Source organism: Nematostella vectensis, chromosome 8 (assembly GCF_932526225.1).
Source record: "Nematostella vectensis chromosome 8, jaNemVect1.1, whole genome shotgun sequence".
Lineage (NCBI taxonomy): Eukaryota > Metazoa > Cnidaria > Anthozoa > Actiniaria > Edwardsiidae > Nematostella > Nematostella vectensis.
Genome location: NC_064041.1, coordinates 3,268,007 through 3,291,963, shown reverse-complemented (window position 1 = coordinate 3,291,963; position 23,957 = coordinate 3,268,007). Strand labels below are relative to the sequence as shown.

The window sequence follows — 23,957 nt, the reverse complement described above, 5'->3', positions numbered from 1 at the left end:
GCGCGGGATGCTCCTCAAGATTACAAATCGTTAGTTACTTCCACATTCAGCCCTAAGCACGGAACTTATCTCAAGATTACAAAGCGTTAGTTACTTCCACATTTAGTAATAAGCACGGCACTTACCTCAAGATTACAAGTTACTTCCACATTCAGCCGAAACAAGTCTTATACTCGTTTGAGTGTTAGCTGTTGAATGGGACTGTGCTAGGTTTCTGTTTCTATCGTTTTGACCGTTTGCTGCTACAAAGTATGTTCAAATCAATAAATAAAAGTTATTCAATTTTACGAGCTTGAAGTTTCTATAGTTCTTTCTGTGTTTGTGTAAATCAATGAATAGTCTTTGAATTTGAGAAAAGCGTGATTATGAAATAATGAAATCTACATGTATGGCAGGGCCCCTGGGGTTAAACACGATGAAGCAACTTCAGATTTCCCGTCCATGTTTTGCTTGCTACCTGCTGTCCAACTCCTTCTAAGATTGATACCGAGAATACGATGGCGAAAAAAATATTTGGTAAGGATGACAATTAATTAATTGTTGTTTTACGGCTTTTGCTTATCATGGCTCTCGCCAATTGATAATCAAACAATAGGCTTTGATAGTTTGCCCCTGCACAGAAACCCCGAAAAGATTCGATAGGTAAACTTCAAACACACTACTTCTAGTCCCCCCCCCAAAAAAAAAAAAAAAAAACTCAACAAGCCGCCAATTCAGCACCAAAATACTTTAAAATCCACCCACTTTTCCTGGCCCAGATGTCCCTTATGTATGGTATTAAAGATCTCGGGTCACAGGGTAGGTGGTATGACAATCCTCTCTTCTTTTGAGGACAGGCCATCTTCGAGTTACCCCTTGCAGAAGGTGAGCTCTGACCTATTTGATTACAAAGGGAAAAAGTACTTTCTTGTAGCAGACCAGTACAGTAAGTTCCCAATAACAAGGAAGTTAAGAGTGCCGTGGGAATCACCACCTCCCTTGTTGTTATCAACCGCTTGAAGAGCATATTCTCAGAGCATGGTTTCCCAGCACAACTGTTGTCAGATGGAGGACCACAGTAAAGCTCAAATAAGTTTGAGCATATCCTCTGCTCATCACATTATGCACAGTCAAATGGCTTTGCTGAACGAATGGTCTAGACAGTAGAAATGTGTTGAGAAAAATGAAGATCCCTACCTTAGCATTAGCCTAAGGCCACCAGCAGAGTTGCTGACAAACCGAAAATTCAGAGCAACATCCCCACAGGGGGCCTCCCTAACCAGAAAGAAAACCTCCACAGACGCCAGTTAACCCAGGAACAGAATTACAACCGCACTGCAGGACCAAGTCTGACACCATTTGAGCCTGGACAGCCTGTACGTAAGTTCGACCACACTCAAATACATTGCAAGGGGCTACAGTAGTCAAGCCTGCTAAAGAGCCGCGGTCGTACAAAGTGTGAAACAAGGAAACCAAAGAAGTGTATCGCCGCACAATGTCTCAGCTAATGTATCACCACCACTTCGCTTCAGCTGAAAGTCTTCCTGTCCCACCGCCTGATGTTCCCACACCGCTCGACATTCTGGATTCCGCAACCCATGCGATTTGTCCAGCAGCTACTGGTTACACCACAAGATCCAGGACAAATCCTAGACATGCTGGATATTTAAATTAACACTGGTCACACGTTATATATTAATAGAAATTTATTATTGTTGATGTTCGCCAAGCTCCTTGAACATTATAGAGAGGGGGATGTAACATTACCAGTATGTATTACACTTTTGCGCCCTAGTTCTTCATTATGTTAATTTGAGCATGTAGCATGTGCTAATCAAAACGAGACTCAAGACTTAAACCATGTTTTAGTTCATGAAATTCGACAAATAACTAACGCTTTGAGATTCTGAGGTAAATACCAAGCTTAGGGGTTTTTGTGAAGCGCAACAACTTTGTTTCACAGAGGCGTTCAATATACTTTTTCAACCTCGTGTTGATTTATAGCTCGTCTACACCATGACAATGCAGACCATCTAGTTTTTGTACAATTTGTCTGTAGTCTTTCTAGTTATATCAGTTTGCACAGGTAATCTTATTTACTGAGTATTTTGTAAATGAGGACTACAAATATTCACACTGTCGCTCTATCGAGGTCAACCCCCCTACCAAGGGAGCTTGGCTCGAGTTGATTCCATTCTTCCTGAATTCGCACCTGGTGTGGGCTTGTTCAAGGCCAGAGCGATTCCCCACTTCCGGTTATGATTTCAATAATAACATTACTCAGGGAAAAGTATTACACAATTCTACCACGCACATGGCTCCATATTATTGCAAAATCATAAGATAATACAATAATAAATTTATAAATTATTATAAAATAATAATAAATGTTTCAAAAGGATGAATAAATCATTCAAAAAGATAAATACTTAATTTAGTCCATGTCAGCGCAATCCTCCACAATAAATGAAACACGTAAATAAAAGTAGAAATAAAATGTAATAACGTAACGAAATAAAAAATAGAAAATAAATAAAAATGGTTAAAATGTAAGCAAGAACGCAGGAAAGTATCCAGAAAGCCATATGTAACAAAAAATAATGCCCCCTTCCCCCTATGTCACTGACCCAAGCTCCTAACGATCCAGCGAAAAGCTACATCCGCCCGTGATATGAGTAGTACTACAAGCAAAGCTCTCGTAAGCGACCATCCTTGGGGACTTGAAATTGTGATGGTTACAGATCTGGCAGTTTACGAGAGCCAATCACGCCGCCATTTTATGCTCCCGCTCAACGAGACTCAAAGAATCCATTTCCATCGGCTAATTCAAACGAGTAACCACGACATATTCAATGAAATATCGTTAATCAATAACGTATCAGACAACTGTCGTTATTTTGGGGTTTTCTTGGGAATAAATAGCTGGATTTTCAATAGGGAGTGGTTGATGGACATTCTTTAAAAAAACAAATTTTAAAAAACTTTGTTGGTGGTTTGAATTTGTGATTGCTCAGGAGCTGGTCGCTTAGACTTTCACTGAAGTTGTATAAGCAAGAGATATAAGCAAGTTAATTTTTGTTCTCGGCAATTATGTTAAACTCTTCAACACAGCGCACCTGCAAAAGCTTTCCTAGCTCCGCAAAGGTTAATAAAGTGTCTGTTAGCCGCCATTTTGTCATCATAACAAAGCGAAAAGCATTTATTTTCATTTACTGATTTGGAGAAGCTGCCGCGATATTTTTAAATGAATGGGGAAATGAAATACGATAATTTATATTAAGGTGGTTTTTTTGAGATTTTTTTTCCCCAAAATTTGTCTACCGATATTTGGGGAAACGATGACAAAGGTGTGGCTTATACGAACTCGCTAAAGATCCTTATCGTCGCCCTCATCTCGTTCATTGAGCAAACTATAATAGCTAACATCGACTTTGAACGTCTTGAAATCCCCGTGAAAGCTGATGATGTAAGTCGCAAGTGCTAAGAGTGAGACGAGTTCAAGAAGAGCTCCTCCCACATGGATCGCATAGCCATCCTCGTCCTTCCTCCAGTGCGACTCAAAGCCCACGTTATCATGTCTGTTATACTTGTTATGACAAAACGTCTGCAAAACTACAAAGCTTAGTGACGATATACTATAGATGACTGTAATGAACATGCGCAGTAGAAATATTCCATTCGATGCGCGTCCAACATGGGCGATCTTGTATGTCAAGATGGTATTGAAGACCAAACACGGAAATCCGCCGATGTAGATGAAGCTGCTTGCCACATAGTGTAAAATCTGGCTTCGGTCGGCGTGCTGTCGATTAAGAAACAAACGGGGACCTTCAGCTATTTTTGTAAACCCAAAAACAAACAATAATGATTGGAAGCTATTAACACTTGACTCGAGAGCCGTATTCAAGCCGAGAGAGTTATTAGAGAGCCGTGTTTAATATAGATGCATGCAGATGAATACCCAATCAATTGTCTTTATTTTTGTCAAAAGGTACATTTTTTAACCCAATCTTCTTGTTTTGGTGATTTTACAACGTTTTCACTAAGACACAAGCGCAAAGTAATTTTACCAGTTCTCACTGGAATGCAATAGCAAGCAAAATAGAACGCAACTGGTTGATTTTCTTGTGCTTGTACTTGCGCTTGTTTGACTGATTCTCGCTTGCGTACGTACTGGAGTTATTGGTCTGGGTCGGGTTCTCAGAAAGCAGGCTAGCGCTTACCCAGGGATATGTAAATGTCCTTTTTAACCGATCAAATGGCAAGCCGTTCTTATCGCGGGCTTAGCGCTAACCTGCTTGCTAGGAACCAGCCTGTTTTACAAGAAACTTACCTTAGGTGACGCATAGCGGAAAGTAGCGACCGCTGACACACCAAATAGCAAAAGCACACCACTAGTAAGAGCACCATTGTTCAACGCCCGCCATGCGACCAATCCTTCTTCTCTAGCAATCGTGCTGACGTGTAAGTGATACAGGGATATCAACAGCAGTGTTGCTATGACATCAAGTATAAGAACGAGGCTGAATATAGAGCCACCTGGCTCGTAAGCGGCGGTCAAACTGATCTTGGGAAACAGCGGGTGAACCTGACCTAGACCCACGGCGCACGAGTATGAGACGACAATACTGGTCAGCAGTAGACTGCATGAGATCGCGGGCAGCCAGCGAACAATGGCTAACATGTTGACTTTCGATGGCGCAGAACTCTACCAGATCGTCAACCTACGTTGGAAAAATCATCAATGTACTATATATTTCAACATCGCACTTTTTGACTCGCGCGCAATTGCCGCTCATACACTCGCGCACACTTCCCGCTCATACACTCGCGCACACTTCCCGCTCATACACTCGCGCACACTTTCCGCTCATACACTCGCGCACACTTCCCGCTCATACACTCGCGCACACTTCCCGCTCATACACTCGCGCACACTTCTCGCTCATATACACGCGCACACTTCTCGCTCATAAACTCGCGCACACTTCCCGCTCATACACTCGCGCACACTTCCCACTCATACACTCGCGCACACTACCCGCTCATACACTCGCGCACACTTCCCGCTCATACACTCGCGCACACTTCTCGCTCATATACACGCGCACACTTCTCGCTCATATACACGCGCACACTTCTCGCTCATAAACTCGCGCACACTTCCCGCTCATACACTCGCGCACACTTCCCGCTCATACACCCGTGCACACTTTCCGCTCATACACTCGAGCACACTTCCCGCTTATACACTCGCGCACACTTCCCGCTCATACACTCGCGCACACTTCCCGCTCATACACTCGCGCACACTTCTAGCTCATAAACTCGTGCACACTTTCCGCTTATATACTCTCGCACACTTCCCGCTCATACACTCGCGCACACTTCCCCCAAAACGCACAAATTCTTGTACACTTCTTTGACCTCTGCCCGTAAGCTTTTGTACTGACCGTGAACTTATCGCAGATGAAAGACCGGATATATCGCTCTATTTTAAGGTTAATTATCCACTAACGAATGCACGCAAGTTCTCAGCTTATTTTGCTGTAGTCTGTTACAGTTATTACTACGCCGAATCTTATGCGCAAGACTCGATGTAATTTTTCTATCACTAATAATAGAAAGCCAAGTTGAATACTTATGGAAATAGTGCATTTTTATCTGGTTGAAGATCAATCGCAGATCAAATAACATTATTTTTATTGCTTTGTCAATATTTTTTCTTTATCTCAAAACCTTATAATTGGTTTGCGCAACCTTACGTTTACGGGAATGATAGTGAATTGTTCTAAAATGGCATTTTTGTTGTATTTTTTTAAGAAAAAGGTTGAGGTATGAATTGGGGACTCCAAGTTTCTTTTAAGAAAAAATGTAACGTTCTTGGGAAAGACAAGGGTTACCCTGGTAGCGATCTCAAGGCACACAGCTAATAAGCAATCGTTTGAACAATACAAACCTAATCAAACACTATTCAAAAACGGATAATTTAGAAACTGCCTAAAAGACAATAACAACTTATTATTTATATCTTTAGTTTATTTTTCGACATGGTCCAGTCTTTTTTTCTAAAAAGGCAAACTTGCACAGTACAATTCGTGAAGAGATCTTGCAATTTTTTTTAGACTCTTTGCTAATAAAAACAATCAGTGTCGCAATCAATTCTCAGGGCACGCAACCGATCTGTTCCTATTTATGTGCTAAAATGCCTAACCATTACTGGCTGGGAAAAAAAGGAATGGATATTTTTTTCCAGCAATTTTTAAAATTAATATTTTCGACATCAGAACATATTCAAAGGACGAAATATGCCATTTTAACGTGTTTCGGGAAAGGGGGTTCGTTGTTTGCCCTTTGTCCTCCTTGGTTCGGGCTCGAATTAAAAAGACGGCTAGCATCTACTGATCTAGCAAAAAGACAACAGCATAGGGAAAGCAAGTGTTGATTTTTTGCTCTTTTATTGTGGTTTTTAATATTTTTCTTTGTCGATACAAAGGTGTTTGCCAAGAAGTTATTTACTCAAAGCGTCATTGCACTGCTGGCTATTTGGACATTATCTAGTTTTAAATCTTGTTTCGAATTTTTACAGTAGAATTAAGTCTCTGGGTATAAAGAACTTAATATATTCGGTTGTCAGATGAAAGTTTTTCGCTCCACCTATTTGGGTACAGGGCCATAACCATGCATAATTTACACCAGCACACGTGAAACAGTGTGGGCTTTAAAGATCACATGGTCCACGTCACCAAAAACAGCTAAATTAGCTTTCTTTAGTAGAGGGAATAAATAGATCAATAAACTTACATTCAGACGTACTAATAACTGGAACATTAGTCCAGTAAAGATTACGGTATATCCATTGTGCATTTGCTTAAACGAGCTAGAAGTAATACAATAATTAAAAATACATAGATATAGTGTTTCCACTATTTTGTACTCCACAAATCGTATGTCATTCTGTGATATTATTACCAATGACTTAGGATAGGCGAATGATGGCGTTGACAGTCGGACGGGAGACTTGCTGCAGTAAGCACAGCGGGCTACTCACAAATATTAATGTTTGATCCTTACGAGCAATCATGAGCTGGGAAATGGGCTTTGTTTTTTGTTCTTTTTTTGTTTCACACTCACCTCATGGTAGTCCTGAAATATTCAACAGAACTAGGGCACTCTTGTACCAAACTTCTTTAGGTGCTATCCTGAGGCCAACTTAACACCAATATGGGGCTTGGCGAATATGTTAAATTGTCAAAATATGTTAATGAGAAAAGGATTCTATTAGTTGTTGTAAATTGTTCACGCTTGGAATGTTCACAACAAAACTCTTCCAACTCCATTGTAAATTAACGTGTAATAGGGTAGTCCATTTGTATTACATTTCGCGTTAATGATTTTATTAAACTTTGCGTTGAAAAGTTATTAGATTTCGCGTTAAACATTTTGCGTCCTCGGTATTATAACGATCGAACTACATCGAACAATTGATTTTTTCGAGTTAATAGTTATTCAAGGTTTATTGTCGGAAAGAAAACTTCGTCGTTCGCCCCTCAAAGCCATTTGATACTGGCATCATAAATGTGAAATAAATTATAAGGATTTTTATGGCATTAGAATTGGGTAGAAATCAGCCAGTCGCAAAAAGGGAGTCTTTCAGGACCGTAGTCTTTCAGGACCGGAGTCTTTCAGGACCGTAGTCTTTCAGGACCGTAGTCTTTAAGGACCGTAGTCTTTTAGGACCGTAGTCTTTCAGGACCGTAGTCTTTCAGGACCGGAGTCTTTCAGGACCGTAGTCTTTCAGGACCGTAGTCTTTTAGGACCGTAGTCTTTCAGGACCGTATTCTTTCAGGACCGTAGTCTTTCAGGACCGTAGTCTTTCAGGACCGTAGTGTCAAGTTATGTCGACAAAGTAACTTTAGCCGTTCCTATGAAATAGGATAGCGAAAAGTAAAAAGTTGACCCTTCACCCAGTGGGATAGTAGGAGTGGCGCGTCCCTTTTCCAGGGGTACTTGACAATCGGAATTTGGCCACCAATTCTCGGTTCGCGCTTCTTAACGAAGGAAGAAAAGTTAGGTCTGAGTTCACACATACACTTCAGTACGTAGATTGGCACCTCCAGAATCGATTTACTCTGGTTCTCCATCACAAATCACTTGATGTGCCATCACAAATGGTCATCAACCAATCAGTGGCTAAAGAACTGGATAAGGTATACCTTACCTATGACTCTCGTTTGACAGAGCAGATCGCGAAAGCAAACGAACAAATCAATAAGATTCAAGAGGTTATCTTAACCTACTCGGATCAGATTCTGCTCTATGTCATATCAGCCCTATGCATTTTAAACACATACATACATACATAAACTTTATTTAAGTGTCAAAAGTGTTTAGCTAAAAAGCTAATTGTGGACACTATAAAAAATAAATAATCAGATAATTAATAAATAATATGATTTAGAATCTAATCTAGCTATATTTAGAATATTAAAAAATATTATAGAAAACTATACGTATTATACATATTAATATAATATATTATATACACAGACACTATATAGACGAACTATCACAGGCGTAGATACAAGTAAACAGACATGTGTATACAAATAGACACGAGAACAAACAAACAAACAAGCAAGCAACATATAAATAAATAACAAAACAAATTAATATAAAAATATGATACAAGGGTGGTGCACACTCCTCATGTGCCCGACCGCCAGACAGCAAGCAACATATAAATAAATAACAAAACAAATTAATATAAAAATATGATACAAGGGTGGTGCACACTCCTCATGTGCCCGACCGTCAGACAGCACACGGGACCACCCCACGTGCCCACCCCACTAGGATGAGCATGCGATGCAGTCACATGCGCCATCCATCAGGCCAAGCACATCAAGAGTGCGCACTCCCGTCCTAAAAGCCTGTAGGCTGGTCTTATTTCATAAATAAATAAATAAATAAATTGGAGTAGCTAATCAGTTTCATTGCAGCTGGGAAGCTGAATTACGAGAGCGCAGATTCAGACGTGGTCGAGTTGAAGGCATATAGGAAGGCGCCTCAGGCAGCCGCCATACAACTCATGTCTGACCACGGATCACAGCTAAGATCGAAATTGTTGATTTTGTGGAGGGATGAAAACCGGAGAACCCGGAGAAAAACCCTCGGAGCAAAGGCGAGACCAACTAACTCGACTCACGTCGGAACCGGGAATCGAACCCAGAACCCAGTGGTGAGAGGCACAGGCACTACAGAGCGACGCTCTGCCAACTGCGCCACCTAGTTCCTGACTTATTTTACCCCAAATATAGGGGCCTAGAAACCTTATGCTGTGTCTACCATATGTGATTGTATTAAATCTTGGAACAGGAAAATCGCTCCTCAAGTTGTAACTCCTGTCTTGCTGAAAAAATATACTTTGAATATGCTCAGGAGCTAGGGAATTTCTAACTTTGTATATTAATATAAGAATGTCTTGTAATCTTCTATTCTCTAAGCTTGACAATCGCCCTCTCCTTAAAAGTTCAGCATAAGTGTCAGTTCTATTATTAAATATTGCGCGTAGAGCCCTCTCTTGGACTCTCTCTAACTTTCTAGCATCAGCGGCTTTACAAAAGTGCCATACCGTGTGACAATATGTGAGATTGGGTAAAATTGCTGATTTCTTAAGTTGTAATTTGGCGTCTACTGGGATTAGATTTCTAAGCCTTACCAACACACCAACTTTTTGGCTTGCTTTCCTACATATTTCACTGATATGAAGACTAAAGTTCAGCTTATCGTCAAGAGTCACTCCTAGCAGTTTCATTTCAGTAGACGATTTAATTATTTCTTCATCAATCTTAACCTGTATAGATAGGTTGTCTTTATTTCTATTTTTTCTGCCTAGCAACATCAAGCTATATTTATCATAGTTCCCTTTGAGGAAATTATCTTTATACCATTGTGATATCTTATGTCCTTCTTCGTTCAAAATTTGTTCCACGCACTCAGCTGTTCCCCCTTTTACATAGAGCTGATGGTCATCAGCATACATTGACAAGCTAGCTGTTTTAACTTCAAATGTCATGTCACGATCCTCTTCATTACGCTGTCAGTCGTGATTACCAGCCAACGTACAGTAAACGCCACGTGCCTGCCACGTGCCACAAGTGTAACCTCAAAAGAATCAAAAAGCCCAAACTGTCTTATTAAACTCAAAAAGAGGAAAGATACAGAGAATGAAACACTCAAAGAAAAACCAGGGAAACAAAAAGAAACCGGAGCCAATCATCAAAAAGCAAGAAAACATCAAGTTTACAAGAGATCACTAAAACACAAGAACAAGTGCAGCTTCAACAAGACGTGAGAGCAACCGACAAAAACTAAATGCGCGCCAGGACAACCAAGTACACAATACAAACAAGTCAACGGATCATGCAAGTATTAACGGACACGATTACGGATATGGACAATCATATATTACTCTTATTATTTCAAACAATAAGGGCATAACCAAAAAAAAAGAACTATATAGGAAATACATAATGGACAAATGAACATTATTTCACCCACGTAACTATCAGCTATTACCTGTTGATTTAGTTGATGCTTAGGAGTAATTAAGCTTCGCTGATTTGTAGTTTTGTAGGACGGTCTTACCCGTCTTATGCGTTTCAGGGACTGAAACGAGTTTAAAAAGGGGGGACTTGTCACGGAGGAAAATAACGAAATATAGATCAACGTCATCTTTGACAACTAAATATCTTACATTAATTAAACGCCGACCTTCCTGAAGTTAAGAACCGTTATAAGATACATCGACGATATTTTTGTTGTATGGACTGAGGGTCTAAACAAATTGAACGCTTTTGTAGATTATCTTAACAATCTACATCCCACCATTAAATTTACAAGCCCCCACTCCTATAACAATGTACCTTTCCTTGACGTTAATGTCTCCCTTGTTAATAGTAAAATCGAAACTGACCTCTACTCCAAACCTACTGACAAACACCAACACCTTCTTTTTTCATCTTGCCATCCTCATCACACCAAAAAGGCCATCCCCTGTAGCCTCGCCCTCCGTAATCGCCGCATTTGTTCTACAGAAGAAAGCTTTAATAACCGCTGCAATGAACTCACCAACTACCTCCTCAAGCGTGGCTATAAACCCGCTTTTCTCAAGAGACAAATCCTACGCGTTGCCACCGCAGAACTGTAGACTCCCAATCTCGATCCATACCAACCCACGCCGCTGAACACTTTCTAAATCCTAACCACTCCGCTTCTGACATAGAGCTCATACCTATTGAAAAAATAAGAAATAACCGCGACTCCATCCGCAAAGCAAGAGAAGCCACACTGATAGCTTGCGCTGGCACTCTTGAACTCGGTGGCCTCAACAGGCGTGAAGAAACCGTTTAGCTACTTAGTAATCCACACCACCCTATTTACCATCTTCCATAAGTCACTCCTTACTCAATTACTATTTTTACTTTTTGTTAGTTAATCATCAATAAACTTTGTACATATACTAGCTATAACATGCCATTGTAACTCATTTATAACCTGAAGAAGGCAGGTATTGGCCTGCCGACATATCGTTCTAAAAAACATAAATCTGCGTTGTTGTCGACTTTTTCTTTTAAAGGTTTTATTAATTAATCAACTGTCGACGCAGACCACATGGTCCGACGCACACCAGCAGATAGAGGCTGTCCGGTGGTTTCTTCCTACGTTTTTGAAAATTAAGTGTAATAAGGTACTACCTTGTCTACACGCCTACGCAGACAATCTCGTTTTTCATTACTACTCGCCCCATGACAGGTTCTCCAATAGGGTTCTGGATTCCGGATTCCATGTGGGTTTTTTCTCGTGGATTCCGGATCCCAGCAGCATGGATTCCGGATTCCATATCTCATTTTTTCATGGATTCCGGATTCCATATCTCATTTTTTCATGGATTCCGGATTCCATATCTCATTTTTTTCATGGATTCCGGATCCCATATCTCATTTTTTCATGGATTCCGGATTACCTGTCATGGGGCGATACTACCCTTTGGTAGCCGCACGCCTAGGAGCAAAAACAACAGAACACCATATGTGTGTGACTCGTGCTGGGTGCCTGCGAACTGGTACCACTACACATTTTATTAGAAATTAAACGTGGTATATAAATACAATGCAGAAAATATTCTTAACTTAAAAATTGTAATACCTAACATATTACTTAAGTGCAAGTGCAATTACACAATTCAAAAATATCAATAATCTTATGAAAATACAACTTCAAAATCACACGCCCGATACGAAAACCCGGATAAAACCATATAGGCAAAAAACCCGGAAACGTATTCCTCGATCGAATGCGTTGATTATATAGCCTCGAGGATTAAGGCCTTAATCTAATATACCATGAAGTTTGTTTACACAGTGGTACTAGCGTCCAACATGCGAGATGAAATAATTATCATATCTCTATCGTATATACGATATGTAGTGCTAAAGTAGTTACGTAATATTACAAAATATAAAATAGTTGTTATATTTAAACAAAAGATTACGTAATGTGATAACACATACTCAGAACCGTAATGAAAACGCTTTCCAACTGCACGTTGTTACGTTGGAAAGCATTTATTCTACAGCTTGCTTGTAGTCTTTCTACTTATACAATGGAGCTGCAATAGTTTGTTGTGAACATTCCAAGCGTGAACCATTTACAACAACTAATAGAATTCTTAACTCATTAACATATTTTGACAATTTAACATATTCGCCAAGCCCCATATTGGTGTTAAGTTGGCCTCAGGATAGCACCTAAAGAAGTTTGGTATAAGAGTGCCCTAGTTCTGTTGAATATTTGAGGACTACCATGAGGTGAGTAAACAAAAAAAGAACAAAAAACAAAGCCCATTTTCAAGCTCATGATTGCTTCTAAGGATCAAACATTAATATTTGTGAGTAGCCCGCTGTGCTCACTGCAGCAAGTCTCCCGTCCGACTGTCAACGCCATCATTCGCCTATCCTAAGTCATTGGTAATAATATCATAGAATGACATACGATTTGTGGAGAACAAAATAGTGGAAACACTATAACCATGTATTTTTGATTATTGTATTACTTCTAGCCCGTTTAAGCAAATGCACAATGGATATACCGTAATCTTTACTTGACTAATGTTCCAGTTATTAGTACGTCTGAATGTATGTTTATTGATCTATTTATTCCCTCTACTAATGAAAACTTATTTAGCTGTTTTTGGTGACGTGTACCTTGTGATCTTCAAACAAATTATGCATGGTTATGGCCATCTACCCAAATAAGTGGAGCGAAAAACTTTCATCTGACAACCGAATATATTAAGTTATTTATATCCAGAGGCTTAATTCTACTTTAAAAATTCGAAAGATTTAAAACAAGATAATGTCCGAACAGCCAGCAGTGCAATGACGCTTTGAGTAAATAACTTCTTGGCAAACACCTTTGTATCGACAAAGAAAAATATTAAAAACCACAATAAATGAGCAAAAAATCAACACTTGCTTTTCCTATGCTGTTGGCTTTTTGCTAGATCTGTAAATGCTAGCCGTCTTTTTAATTCTAGCCCGGACCAAGGAGGACAAAGGGCAAACAACGAACCCCCATTCCCGAAACACGTTAAAATGGCGTATTTTGCCGTTTGAATATGTTCTGATGTCGAAAATATTCATTTTAAAAATTGCTGGAAAAAAATATCCATTCCTTTTTTTCCCAGCCAGTAATGGTAAGGCATTTTAGCACATAAATAGGAACAGATCGGTTGCGTGCCCTGAGAATTGATTGCGATTGACTGATTGTTTTCATTAGAAAAATGTCTAAAAAAAATGCGTGATTTCTTAACGAATTGTATTGTGCAAGTTTGCCTTTTTAGTAAAAAAGACTGGACCATGTCGAAAAATAAACTAAAGATATAAATAATAAGTTGCCATTGTCTTTTAGGCGGTTTCTAAAGCTATATTATCCGTTAACGTTAACGTTCATGGGAATGACAAGGGTTTCCCTCGTAGCGATACACTCAAGGCACACAACTAATAAGTCATTGTTTGAACAATACAAACCAATCAAACACTATTCAATTACGATTAATTTACTGCCCAAAAGACGAGCGGGGGTGTGTACGAGTGTGTGAGCGGAAAGTGTGCGCGAGTGTATGAGCGGGAAGTGTGCGCGAGGGAAGAAGCGGGAAGTGTGCGCGAGTGTGTGAGAGGGAAGTGTGCGCGAGTGTGTGAGTGGGAAGTGTGCGCGAGTGTGTGAGCGGGAAGTGTGCGCGAGTGTGTGAGCGGGAAGTGTGCGCGAGTGTATGAGCGGGAAGTGTGCGCGAGTGTGTGAGCGGGAAGTGTGCGCGAGTGTATGAGCGGGAAGTGTGCGCGTGTATATGAGCGAGAAGTGTGCGCGTGAATATGAGCGAGAAGTGTGCGCGTGAATATGAGCGAGAAGTGTGCGCGTGTATATGAGCGGAAAGTGTGCGCGAGTGTATGAGCGAGAAGTGTGCGCGACTGTATGAGCGGTAATTGCGCGCGAGTAAAAAAATGCGACGTTGAAATATATAGTACATTGATGATTTTTCTAACGTAGGTTGACGATCTTGTAGAGTTTTGCGCCTGCGAAAGTCAACATGTTAGCCTTTGTTCGCTGGCTGCCCGCGATCTCATGCAGTCTACTGCTGACCAGTATTGTCGTCTCATACTCGTGCGCCGTGGCTCTAGGTCAGGTTCACCCGCTGTTCCCCAAGATCAGTTTGACCGCCGCTTACGAGCCAGGTGGCTCTATATTCAGCCTCGTTCTCATACTTGATGTCATAGCAACACTGCTGTTGATATCCCTGTATCACGTACACGTCAGCACGATTGCTAAAGAAGAAGGATTGGTCGCATGGCGGGCGTTAAACAATGGTGCTCTCACTAGTGGTGTGCTTTTGCTATTTGGTGTGTCAGCGGTCGCTACTTTCCGCTATGCGTCACCGACGGTAAGTTTCTTGTAAAACAGGCTGGTTCCTAGCAAGCAGGTTAGCGCTTAGCCCGCGATAAGAACGGCTTGCCATTTGATCGGTTAAAAAGGACATTTACGTATCCCTGGGTAAGCGCTAGCCTGCTTTCTAGGTACCCGGCCCAGACCAATAACTCCAGTACGGTGGCTCTTTGTTATATTTATTTTATTGTTATCTTTATATGTTATGTTATATATCTTTGCTCTTTGCAAATACAAGCGCAAGCGCAACACAAGTTAGAACTAGTCAGTCAAACAAGCGCAAGTACAAGCACAAGAAAATCAACCAGTTGCGTTCTATTTTGCTTTCTATTGCATTTCAGTGAGAATTGGTAAAATTACCTTTGCACTTGTGTCTTAGTGAAAACGTTGTAAAATCAGCAAATCAAGAAGATTGGGCTAAAAAAATGTACCTTTTGTAAAAAATAAAGACTATTGATTGGGTATTAATATGCATGCATCTATATTGAACACGGCTCTCTAATAAATCTCTCGGCTTGAATACGGCTCTCGAGTCGAGTGTGAATAGCTTCCAATCATTATTGCTTGTTTTGGGGTTTACAAAAATAGCTGAAGGTCCCCGTTTGTTTCTTAATCGACAGCACGCCGACCGAAGCCAGATTTTACACTATGTGGCAAGCAGCTTCATCTACATCGGCGGATTTCCGTGTTTGGCCTTCAATACCATCTTGACATACAAGATCGCCCATGTTGGACGCGCATCGAATGGAATATTTCTACTGCGCATGTTCATTTCAGTCATCTATAGTATATCGTCTTTAAGCTTTGTAGTTTTACAGACGTTTTGTCATAACAAGTATAACAGACATGATAACGTGGGCTTTGAGTCGCACTGGAAGAAGGGCGAAGATGGCTATGCGATCCATGTGGGAGGAGCTCTTCTCGAACTCGTCTCACTCTTAGCACTTGCGACTTACATCATCAGCTTTCACGGGGATTTCAAGACGTTCAAAGTCGATGTTAGCTATTATAGTTTGCTCAATGAACGAGATGAGGGCGACGATAAGGATATTTAAAGAGCTCTTATAAGCCACACCTTTGTCATCGTTTCTCCAAATATCGGTAGACACATTTTTGGGGAAAATATCTCAAAATATCCACCTGAAAATAAATTATCGTATTTCATTTCCCCATTCAGTTGAAAATATCGCGGCAGCTTCTCCAAATCAGTAAATGCTTTCCGCTTTGTTATGATGACAAAATGGCGGCTAACAGACACTTTATTAACCTTTGCGGGGCTAGAAAAGCTTTTGCAGGTGCGCTGTGTTGAAGGATATAACATAATTGCCGAGAACAAAAATTAACTTGCTTATATCTCTTGCTTATACAACTTCAGTGGAAGTCTAAGCGACCAGCTCCTGAGTGATCACAATTTTAAACCACCAACAAAGTTTTAATTTGTTTTTTTTAAAAGAATGTCCATCAGCCACTCCCTATTTTAAATACAGCTATTTATTCCCAAGAAAACCCCAAAATAATTATCTACGACAGTTGTCTGATACGTTATTGATTAACGATATTTCATTGAATATATCGTGGTTACTCGTTTGAATTAGCCGATGGAAATGGATTCTTTGCGTCTCGTTGAGCGGGAGCTTAAAATGGCGGCGTGATTGGCTCTCGTAAACTGCCAGATCTGTAACCATCACAATTTCAAGTCCCTAAGGATGGTCGCTTACGAGAGCTTTTCTTGTAGTACTACTCATATCACGGGCGGATGTAGCTTTTCGCTGGATCGTTAGGAGCTTGGGTCAGTGACATAGGGGGAAGGGGGCATTATTTTTTGTTACATATGGCTTTCTGGACATTTCCCTGCGTTCTTGCTTACATTTTGACCACCGAAAAACTTAAAAATTTTAATAAATGTTCTATTTTTTATTTAGTTACGTTATTAAATTTCATTTCTATTTTTATTTACGTGTTTCATTTATTGTGGAGGCTTGTGGTGACATGGACTAAATGAAATATTCATCTTTTTGAATGATTTATTCATTCTTTTGAAACATTTATTATTATTTAATAATAATTTATATATTATTATTGTATTATCTTTTGATTCAACAACGAAATGGAGCCATGTGCATGGTAAAATTGTGTAAAACTCTTCCCTGGGTAATGTTATTTTTGAAATCATAACCGGAAGTGGGGAATCACTTTTGCCTTAGACACACCAGGTACGAATTCAGGAAGAATGGAATCAACTCGAGTCAAGCTCCCTTGATAGGGGGGTTGACCTCGATAGAGTGACAGTGTGAATATGTGTAGTTTTCATTTACAAAATACTCAGTTAATAAGATTACCGGTGCAAACTGATATAACTAGGAAGACTACAGACAAACTGTACAAAAACTAGATGGTCTGCGTAGACGTGGTGTAGACAAGTTATAAATCAACACGAGGTTGAAAAGGTATATTGAACAACTCTGTGAAACAGCGTTGTTGCGCTTTACGATAACCCCTAAGCACGGCATTTACCTCAGAATCACAAAGCGTTAGTTATTTGTCGAATTTCATGAACTAAAACAGGGTTTAATTCTTGAGTCTCGCTTTGATTAACACATGTTCAAATTAGCATAATGAAGAACGTAATACATGCTGGTAATGTAACATCCCCCTCTTTATAATGTTCAAGGAGCTTGGCAAACATCAACAATAATAAATTTCTATTATTATATAACGTGTGACCAGTGTTAATTTAAATATCCAGGATGTCTGGGGCTCTAGATCTCATTGTGTAACCAGTAGCCGCTGGACCAATCGCATGGGTTGCGAAATCCAGAATGTCGAGCGGTGTGGTTACATCAGGCGGTCGGACAGGAAGACTTTCAGCTGAAGCGAAGTGGTGATGATACATAGCTGAGACCTTGTGCGGCGATACACATCTTCGGTTTTCTTGTTTCACACTTTGTACGACCGCGGCTCTTTAGCAGGCTTAACTACTGCCCCTTGCAATGTCTTTGAGTGGTGGTTGAACTTACGTACAGGCTGTCCAGGTTCAAATGGTGTCAGACTTGGTCCTGCAGTGCGGTTGTAATTCTGTTCCTGATTTAACTGGCGTCTGTGGAGGTTTTCTTTCTGGTTAGGGAGGGCCCTGTGCCATTGGAGGTGTTGTTCTGAATTTTCGGTTTGTCAGCAACTCTGCTGGTGGCTTTAGGCTAATGCTAAGGTAGGGATCTTTATTTTTCTCATCACATTCCTACTGTCTAGACCATTCGTTCAGCAAAGCCATTTGACTGTGCATAATGTGGTGAGCAGAGGATATGTTCAAACTTATTTGAGCTTTACTGTGGTCCTCCATCTGACAACAGCTGTGCTGGGATACCATGATCTGAGAATATGCTCTTCAAGGGGTTGATAACAACAAGGGAGGTGGTGATTCCCACGGCACTCTTAACTTCCTTGTTATTGAGAACTTACTGTACTGGTCTGCTACAAGAAAGTAATTTTTCCCTTTGTAAACAAATAGGTCAGAGCTCACCTTCTGCCAGTGGTAACTTTGTGGTTCTGGCTGTAAGATTGGTTGCTTCGGGTTGTGTCGTTAGTGTTTCTGACATGCCTGGCAGGTATTTACAAGGTTTATAGCATCCTTAGTAATTGGGTAGGTGGTATGATAATGCTCTATCCCTCGAGAAAAATTCCATACTTAGACACTTTTCTCTGGACTCTGGCTATCCTTTGTAAATGGTGTCTCTGATCTGGCTTAGAGTTGGGTCACTAGTGGTCAGGTCTCTTATTTGCTGCAACTTTGCTGATGTAAGTCAGCTAGTGGATGGTAGCTGCCCCTAACCCTAATCCTAACCCTAACCCTAACCTAGGTAGCTGTCCCTTTGGCGGTGCCGGTTGAGGTGATAGTCTGTGGAAAATGTATCACCAAATGGGACATCAGGCCCTTTAACATTCTTTATTTCCCAAGGCTTTGCGCTCGATATTACTATGGTTCTGTCCATCTTGTAGGAGGACAGCGCCAACACCTTTCAGAGATGCATCGGTCTGTATGACTGTCTCTTCCTTAGGGTCAAAATATCGAAGTACTCCTAAGGATGATATCTCTATCTTCACCTTCTCGAATCACCTTCTCGAATCACCTGCTTGAATCACCTGCTTGAATCACCTTCTCGAATCACCTGCTTGAATCACCTGCTTGAATCACCTGCTTGAATCACCTGCTTGAATCACCTTCTCGAATCACCTGCTTGAATCACCTTCTCTAATCACCTGCTTGAATCACCTGCTTGAATCACCTTCTCTAATCACCTGCTTGAATCACCTTCTCGAATCACCTGCTTGAATCACCTTCTCGAATCACCTGCTTGAATCACCTTCTCGAATCACCTGCTTGAGTCGTGTCGGGCCCCATAAGAATACACTTTCCTTCTTTGTGAGCTCGCGTTAGGGTGCTGTAAAGGTGGCGAGATGCCCTGAATAACTCGTAAGGTAGTTGACTAAGCCTAAGAGACTCTGAAGGTTTTTTAGTGTCCTTGGGTGCTTCCATGTCTAGGATCGCAGACACCTTCTTGTTATCTGGGCGGACCCCTTCCGGACTCCATGTGTGTCCGAAAAAACTAACTTCATTGCACTTGATCTGAAGCTTTTTAGCATTGAACACAATCCTTTTGGATTTTCACCAAAAGGTTTGTCAAGTTACGGTCTTGCTCCTTTTCAGTGGACCCATACACGAATATCGAATTGTCTTTGGAAAATATCCTGCGATACTACTAGTCCAAATGGGAGTCTGGAAAACTTGAACCTTCCAAATGGTGTTCCAAATGTTGTGAGCTATGAGCTTTCTTTGTCAAGGGAAACATACCATTATCTTTGTAATCTCCCCCTTACCATTGATTTTCTATAACAAAACAATGCTATTCACCCAGTCTGTAGGTGTGATCACAGGTTCTATGACACCTGCTTCGAGCATCTTATCAATATCTTGTTTATACAATTCACGGAGGTGGACTAGTAGTGAATTAGGTGGGTGGATTTTAAAGTATTTTGGTGCTGGATTGGCGGCTTGTTTAATTTTTTTTTTTTGGGAGGGGGGGGAGTGCGGGGCTAGAAGTAGTGTGTTCGAAGTTTACCTATCGAATCTCCAGCTTTATTGAAATAAAGGAAGACTAACAAAAGGTTTATAGTTTTAATTTTCACGATGGATTTTTTCATCCTAACATATAAATTTCCCCATACATTACTTTTATAAACCACTGATAGTAGCCTTGGGCTGCCTGTGTGCAAACCAGGTAACGAATAAAAAATATATCTGATATGTGAAGCAAGGCAGATAAATGAAGTTATTCAGCGTGTTTTTACATTTCCCTATCTCATCAAATGCCTGACCACGTATTTTTCCTCCTCTCTCCTCCCAAGCGCAGCTTACAATCTAAGATGGCGGCTATGATATGAAAATTCCATGTTTTCGGGGTTTCCGTGCAGGGGAAAACTATCAAATCCTGTTGTTTTATTATCAATTCGCGAAAGCAATGATTAGCAAAAGCAGGTATCAATCTTAAAAGTTGGACAGCATGTAGCAAGCAAAACATGGACAATAAATCTGAAGTTGCTTTAGCGTGTTTAACCTAGGGGCCCTGCCATAAATGTAGATTTGATTATTTCATAATCACGCTTTTCGTAGATTCAAAGACTTTATTAATAGATTTACACAAACACAGAAAGAACTATAGAAACCTCTAGCTCGTAAATTGAAAGGCTTTTATTTATTGATTTGCACAGACATTGTAGCAGTTAACGGTCAAAACGATAGAAAATAGAAACCAGCAGTCCCATTCAACAGCTAGCACTCATACGAGTATAAAACTTGTTTCGACTGAATGTGGAAACGATAGAAAATAGAAACCTAGCAGTCCCATTCAACAGCTAGCACTCATACGAGTATAAAACTTGTTTCGACTGGATGTGGAAGAAACTTACGCTTTGTAATCTTAAGGTAAGTGCCGTGCATAGGGCTAAATTTGGAAGTAACTAATGCTTAATCTTGAGGTGCATCCCGTGCTTAGGCCTGAATGTGGAAGTAACTAACGCTTTGTAATCTTGGGGTAAATGCCTAGCATATGGCTGAATGTGGAAGTAACTAACGCTTTGTAATCTTGGGGTAAATGCCTAGCATAGGGCTGAATGTGGAAGTAACTAACGCTTTGTAATCTTGAGGTAAATGCCGTGCCAAGGGCTGAATGTGGAAGTAACTAAGGCTTTGTAATCTGGAGGTAAATGCCGTCCTTAGGGCTGAATGTGGAAGTTACGAAGGCTTTGTGATCTTTTTTTTGCGCGATCACGCGCCAACGTGATCGGCCATGTTTTTTGTAGCTGCCAAAGTTTGGCTAAAATTAATTGTGTAGCCTTCGTATCTATCGTATTTATCGTTCGATTTCTATCATGGTATCTTTGGAGGATGTTAAAGCCCTGATCAATAGTGAGTTGGAGCCTTTCAAGGCCAAATTAGCGGATTTTGAAGGAAAGATCAAGGAGTTGGAGTCTTCACTCTCATTCTTGTCCGGGAAATATGACACACTGATCGGTCAAGTGCAATTATCAAACGGCAAACATATTGGCCTAGAAAAGAAAGTGAACGACCTCCGTAAAGATCAGTTTGATCTCGAGTGCTCTGTCGATGACACAGTATTTGAGAAGAGATTGCGTTGAGATCTCAGGGATTTTGCCAACCGAAGAGGTAACCTGTGAAGATATTGTTCTTGCACTAAATGGGCCTCGATCTAGAAGCGAGGACATTTCTACGGCTCATGTCCTACCAACGTTTGATAAAGAGAAAGATGACAAGATTATTGTCAAATTTACGCGTTGGGATGACAGAAATAAATTCTATGGCAACAGAAAGGAAATCGCTGGCAGTAAAGTCTATAGCATTTCTTCGCTTGCCTTGAAAAGTGACAACAAAGTGTATATTTCCGAATCTCTGACACCGTCCAGGAAAAAAACTGTTCGGAACGATCAACAAGCTTAAGAAGAAATTGCAGTGGAAATATATCTGGTCTTACAATGGTCGGATTTATTTAAAGCAAACGGCGAATAGTACAAAGACATATAGGTTCGATTCACCCGCTGATCTTGCAAAGTTTGAGGCATTTATGAAGCTGCCACCTTCAGACCTGACTAAACAACTCCACTATTCACATACCAAGCCAAGCTAAGTATAGCATATTATTCTGAATCTAGAAGTATTTATCTGCAGAGTTTAAATGTAACTCTAGTATTTATCAGTATAGAATTGATCTCTAGGGAATCTCACTTGTTGCTTACTTCAGCCAACATGCAAATTTCAACTTTTGTAATAATAATTTATCCTCTAGATAACAGTAAAAGGCTTAGATTTACCTTTTTCAAACCTATCAGATTTTGAACTCCGTAGGGAGATCGGTACTTGGATTTATGAGTGTAGTCAAACGCTAGCATCAAAAGACCTTTATGCAGACATTATGGAAATTCCTGATAAAAATGACTCTACTCCAAATGAAGAAGTGTTTTCTTATATAGAATCGAAGTATTATGATGTTAAAAAAACTTCAAATCTTTTGCAAATAGGATCCAATAATTTTTCTATATTTCATTGCAATACACGCAGCCTTAAAAAAACATGCCACTGTTAAACGATATTCTCACTATGTGTGAGTTAATGCCCAGTATTATTGCAATCTCCGAAACTAAATTAAATGAAAAGAACATTACCAATATTTCAATCCCGGGCTATCAATTCATTAGTAAACACTCTCCAACAAATGCTGGGGGTGTAGGAATTTATATCAAAAAAAATATACAAATAATTAAAAGACAGGATTTTGAATTTGATTTTTCTGGTGTTGAAACCTGTTTTTTTTTAAGTCCCAAGAATTAACCAAAAAAATATTATCATTGGATGCATTTACAGACATCCAGAGAGCGTTCTAAAAACATTTCAACAACTCCTTAGCCAGAAACTTGATTTAATTAATAGATCAGGATTAGAGGCTTATCTAACTGGTGATTATAACATAAATTTTCTCCACTACAGTTCTAGTAACCAAGTCTCAGACTATGTTGACATGCTATTCTCTCTCGGATATATGCCACTAATAACAAAAGCAACACGAATTACATACCATTCTAAGACTCTAATAGATCATATTTACACTAATGTTCCTAGCAAAACAATTAAATCTGGTATCTGTCTTGCTGATATCTCAGACCATCTCCCATGTTTCTGCACTTTCACTACTACCCTTCCTTCTTCTAATGAGAAGAAATTTTACAGGAATTTCACCAACTTTAGAAAAGAAAAATTACTTGAAGATTTGGAAAAAGTCAATTTTATGTCTCTTGTCAATACAAATGTCAATGAAAGTATGTCCTCTATTATCAATGTATTGAAAAAACTCACAGATAAACATGCTCCTATCAAGAAAGCTTCCAATGCCAAAATGAAACAACTCAGGAAACAATGGATTTCTAATTCTATCCTTGTTTCAATCAAACAAAGGCACAAATTATATAAATCACACTTTTTCAGTGGTGACCCTGTAATGATTAAACAATACAAAACATATAACAACAAATTAAACAGAATAATGGCTGCAGCTAAAAAATTACTTTGACTCTCAATTTTCATTGAATAAAGATAACTTAAAAATGACTTGGAAGGTAATTGGCATATTAATTGACAGGGATAAAAAGGAAAACACTTATATCGAAAACACGTATATCGAAACTAGTCTATAACAATAAATGCTTTACTGATACAAAAAACATATGTGACAAATTGAATGAACACTTTATCAATGTAGGACTAACTCTCGCTGATAAACTGCCAACTACGGATACAGAACCCACATCTTTTATTAAACGGACATTCACCAGTAGCTTCATGTTTAGGGGCATCTGTACTTTCGAAGTATCAGATCTTATTTAGAACCTTAAAGTTAATAAAGCTACTATTG

At 39.9% G+C, this 23,957-nt stretch overlaps 1 protein-coding gene and 1 non-coding gene across 2 annotated transcripts; one reads left to right on the top strand and one right to left on the bottom strand.

Annotated features, from left to right (window-relative positions):
- Positions 1 to 4,420: 4,420 nt before the first annotated feature.
- LOC5507428 lies at positions 4,421 to 7,306 on the bottom strand. Its single transcript, XR_007312581.1, has 2 exons — positions 7,114 to 7,306; positions 4,421 to 4,703 (listed from the first exon to the last, which is right to left on the bottom strand). It is a non-coding gene; the product is annotated as an uncharacterized LOC5507428 (transcript).
- Positions 7,307 to 12,553: 5,247 nt separating this feature from the next.
- Positions 12,554 to 17,695, top strand: LOC5507441. Its single transcript, XM_032376091.2, has 3 exons — positions 12,554 to 12,851; positions 14,590 to 14,980; positions 15,603 to 17,695. The coding sequence occupies exons 2-3, from the start codon at positions 14,630 to 14,632 to the stop codon at positions 16,035 to 16,037; spliced, it is 786 nt and encodes a 261-aa protein (XP_032231982.2). The 5' UTR covers positions 12,554 to 12,851; positions 14,590 to 14,629; the 3' UTR covers positions 16,038 to 17,695.
- Positions 17,696 to 23,957: the final 6,262 nt, after the last annotated feature.